General features: G+C 36.3%; 1 protein-coding gene across 1 annotated transcript in view; it reads left to right on the forward strand.

The window, feature by feature from the left end:
* Nucleotides 1-2,380, forward strand: part of LOC117949042 (alpha-1,3-mannosyl-glycoprotein 4-beta-N-acetylglucosaminyltransferase C-like) — a 37,192-nt gene extending 34,812 nt beyond the window's left edge. Inside the window, exon 7 of the mRNA XM_034879030.1 lies at nucleotides 2,280-2,380. Coding sequence (XP_034734921.1) covers nucleotides 2,280-2,380 — 101 coding nt within the window. The remainder of the gene's footprint in view (nucleotides 1-2,279) is intronic.
* The last annotated feature ends 1,962 nt before the right edge of the window (nucleotides 2,381-4,342 follow it).

Genomic DNA, 4,342 nt, shown 5'->3' on the forward strand with positions numbered 1-4,342 from the left:
TCTATATAAAAGAGACTTCAGATACAGTATTAGGGGACCACTAAGGTCTACATAAAAGCATCCAAAGAGCACCATGTCATGGGACCTTTAACAAATCTTAGTAAAAAATGTATCCTTTAATCGGTAATGGGAACTCAGATAAACAACCAAATGCACAAGGGAACTTCTTTCCATTTTTCTTGCAAATGCGTGACGTACTCGCAGGAGCTGGACCTCAAACGTATCAGCTAAATTAGCATTGTGTCATAACATCCATCTGACCAGTAAGCTAACGTTAAATGCTTTACCCGTTACTGTTGTGAATTGGCAGTATTATTTTTTTTTAAATACACGTTTAAAGCACACATCATTTTGGATCCAACCCACCAACAAACCTCAATTCAAACACGATTTACTAATCTAGCTAAGCAACAGCGTCACACTTGACAACAGGAGCCGCACCGCTTTGCCCGTCACTAACCATTCCGTAAAGTCACGGGGGAAACAGCCCAAACCTCTCTAAAGAAAGATACCAAATGTAAATATGATCCTAGTCGTGAAATGAGAAAAATTAAGGTTATTTTCTTACCAAACACTCAACATTAAAGGCAGGAATTGGCGTTCAAACTTCACCGATGTTTTTTCCTGTTAGCTTGTTGACACAACACGGGCGCTGATTGATGACGTCGTAGTGCGATGAAAAAAAAATCTTTATTGCAGATCAAGTACAATGACAAATTCCAAAAATACAAACACACACACACACACACACACACACACACACACACACACACACACACCAGGGGTTAGGAGGTACATTGAATACATTAAATATGAAAGAAATAGTAATAACAATTAAAAATACATTTAATAGTTTAGCAGTTAATGCAATTAAGAAATTTACAAATGTCATATGTTACCCATTACCCTGGTGGGAAAATGTTTGGACCTTACCTTCAAGATATTTAATCACAAACACTGAGATGTCTGCTTTAAACTTCTTCAATAGCGCTATCCAGCTAAACATTATTTGCAAAGACTAAAAATTACATTTCCATTGACTGCTCTTTCTGTGGAGTTGATTGTGAAACAACCATACACTTATTTTGGAGCTAACTTTGCCCAATTTATCTGCTGTAACAATTCTGTCAACTCGTCTCTGCTGTACAAAGATGTGCGGTTCGGTATTTATGATGTCTGCATTCTAAAACAAAAACTGTATTACATCATCAATCTTTTTGTTATCTTGGCAAAATTTCACATTCACAAAAGTAAATTCTGTAACAGAAAACCTCTATTAAAAATATTTATGAATGAAATGCTAAAATACGTACAAACTGTTCAGCACTCTACAAACCCTGAGCCAACAGTGAAAGCTCCTAAAGCATAGTTCCATATAAATGCACAGATCATTTGTTGTTTTGTTAGTAAAAAACAATATTGACCTTGTTGTTGAAAAAAGAGCCTTGTATGATCCTCCTCTTATGGATAAATCTTGAATTCACTTAACAGAAGTTTTGTAATTAGGCTAATTTCTTCATAAGTAAAACATAATTTTTTGATGATATTATTTAAACTGACTGAAACACAAAAAATGTTCTAACAAGTGAACTAGAACGTGTTTTTATTATTATTTTTTTTTTTTTAATGTATTAGTTATATTATCACTATTATAATTTCTGTATTGTATCCATAATAATACATATTTGTTACATAATTGTTATTATCATATAGCCTATGTAATTGACACCAAAAAAGATTATTTTTTATGTGCAACGTCTGTTAGTCAACAAAGTTTGCTCTGCTCATACTAACAAATACACACGCTAAAAATCTAAGAACATAGATCAATACAAAATAATGTTCTTGTGATGATTCTTTTTCTCCGTGCCATGATACTTTCTAACTGGAGACCAAATAATTGTTGTAACAGTTGTTTTTTTCTTCAAAGTGCAGGGTGTGATGGGAGATTGATTCCGATTACATGTGGCTGCAGGAGTTTGAGGAGGCAGCAGGCGGTTAAAAAAACAAGAGGAGGTAGAGAATATAAAGAGTAGAGAAACGGGCTGAGGGAAGATGCAGTTGAAGGCAGGAGAGGAGATCAGGCCACCTAGGGACAGATATGAAGAGGAGGATTTAAATTTCAAAGAAGAAAGACATCAAGAGTAAAAGAACCATCTCATGCTTCACAATGACGTGTCAGAGTCTGAGCAGAGTTACTTAAGTTGGGTGTACTTAGTTATCTGGCAGAGAGTCTATTCTTCACCTGAAAACTCACATGGGTTTGGCTCTCCCTGCAGCCAGGCCATCTGGTTTAAACCGGCAACCACAGCGCCTGAAGGGGGCACAAACAGACAAGAGGCTGCAACACAAACGACGCCTAACACTCTATGAGACCTGATGAGAATCTTAGATTGAATTTCTTGTTTCTTGTCTTGTTTTTCTGAATACACATCTGTTGAATGCCTGTTCATCCTGAAAGATGCATATGTCCTCTGTTGCTCTTCCTCAGGTTTCTTTCTTTTTTAATAAATGTTTTATTGTGGATAGATTTCCTTATCCCAAACCTAAAATAGGGTTTTAGCTGCACAGATTGTAGCTGTACAGATTGTAACGCCCTTTGAGCCAAACTTGTAATTTTGAAATATATATTAATATAAAAATTGACTTGACGAGTGTTAAGATTTGAGGCATTTTATTACATTTAAACAAGCGCTTTTTTGGTTAAACTGTTGGTTTAAGAGCGTGTTTATGTGGTAATCTGTGACCAGTAGGGGTCAGCAAAGGACACTAAACAAAATGAAGCTGACCCAGAGACATTAGGAGAGATTCTTTTAATAAATAATTTGTCAGAGCCCACACTAATCATGTATATAATGCCAAATATAAGTTTTTAAAAAGAAAACAATTATGTGAAGCCATTAACAATTTCAACATGATCCAGCACCTTTAATACCAATTCTTTAATGTCTGCAGTACTTACGTAGGTTCAGCTTTCTTGTCCTTGTTCTTTATTTCTGTGTATGTCAATGAAGAGCACCACAAAGTTAGAGTCAAATTCCTTGTATGTGTTCACACTTTCTTGGCATTTAATTCAGCTGTTTGGCCGGCCTGCAAACTCCAGGTTCCCTCAAGAAAATGAAGATATTAGTGGTCACTGGGCAGCTATTTTTCAATCCGGGTTCAACTACCTTCACTAACTTTTTTTTCAAGATGTAAGATTTCTTTTAACGTATTCTCACACTTTCAAATGGGAGACACTTTTTCTATATCATTTTCAGGTCCTCAAGCTCGCTCTTCTTCAGCTGCTCACAAGTCCTGAAAGAAATATACATGAAGACAGTCTAATGAGCCAATAGAACTTTTCCTCCCTGGTTCTTTCCTTTCATATCTTTTTTGTTAGATTGTGTATAATTTAAGATGTAGGAAGCCATCCTCCAATCCACTTTCATTTTCAAACTTAGAGACACTGTGTAAAAGGCAGCTATCACTCGAGTCTGGGTGAATGGCTTCGTAAAATTGTCCTGATAACAACTGAATCGGACTCAATTACCATTTGTTTCACTTTGTTATACAATTTTGATCGCTGACAAAAAACTGTAAATCTAAACTTCGTTTACCAGGTTATAAAAATGTAAGAAAACTGAGTTAAGCTTAAATCCTTTGCAATGCCCCTTTTAAAAGGTGCTATGACAAAAACAAAACCAGAAAGCAGCCATGTATCAACAATTTTATATACAGATTAGGGAAAATGAACATATACAAAGGCTCCATACTGTACAGATTTGTCATTTTAATAGATCACATTGAAAACATACAGCAGATCTCTGAACAACCCAAGAAAATATGGACTGCTTTGAATGCCTTTAACACCTATTTCCCAGAAGTAGTCCAAAACAACTTGCATCCCAAATTAAAACTGCACATTTAAAAACTTCCTCTCTTACTTTTTAAACTGACTCACAGGTTGTGTGGTCCATAAACTGATAGTTCTTATGATGAGCCATTCTTTCTGACTGGCAGTGACGACGACTCGTACACACTCAATGTCAAAACCGATCTTGTGATCCACATTGCTAACATCGATGCTTCCGCCTTTAAACTCCCCTAACGTGATGTAGGATGTACACTGCCTTCCCTGTTTAGTGTCCACAGACTTCTGTCCGACTTCCAGTGCTCCGTGGTGTAGAATGTCATTTTGTCTGTCCTCTGTGCCCGTCAAAACTTTAATTCTGCTGATTTTAGTGGATTTATTAAAGATTATGACAAAGAAGTCTCCTGTGGAAGGAGGCTTCCCCCAGAAATATTCATCAACAGTGCTGTAAGCCTTGGTGGCGTCATAGTTTTCAAAGACGTTGATGTT

This window comes from Etheostoma cragini, chromosome 8 (assembly GCF_013103735.1).
Source record: "Etheostoma cragini isolate CJK2018 chromosome 8, CSU_Ecrag_1.0, whole genome shotgun sequence".
NCBI lineage: Eukaryota > Metazoa > Chordata > Actinopteri > Perciformes > Percidae > Etheostoma > Etheostoma cragini.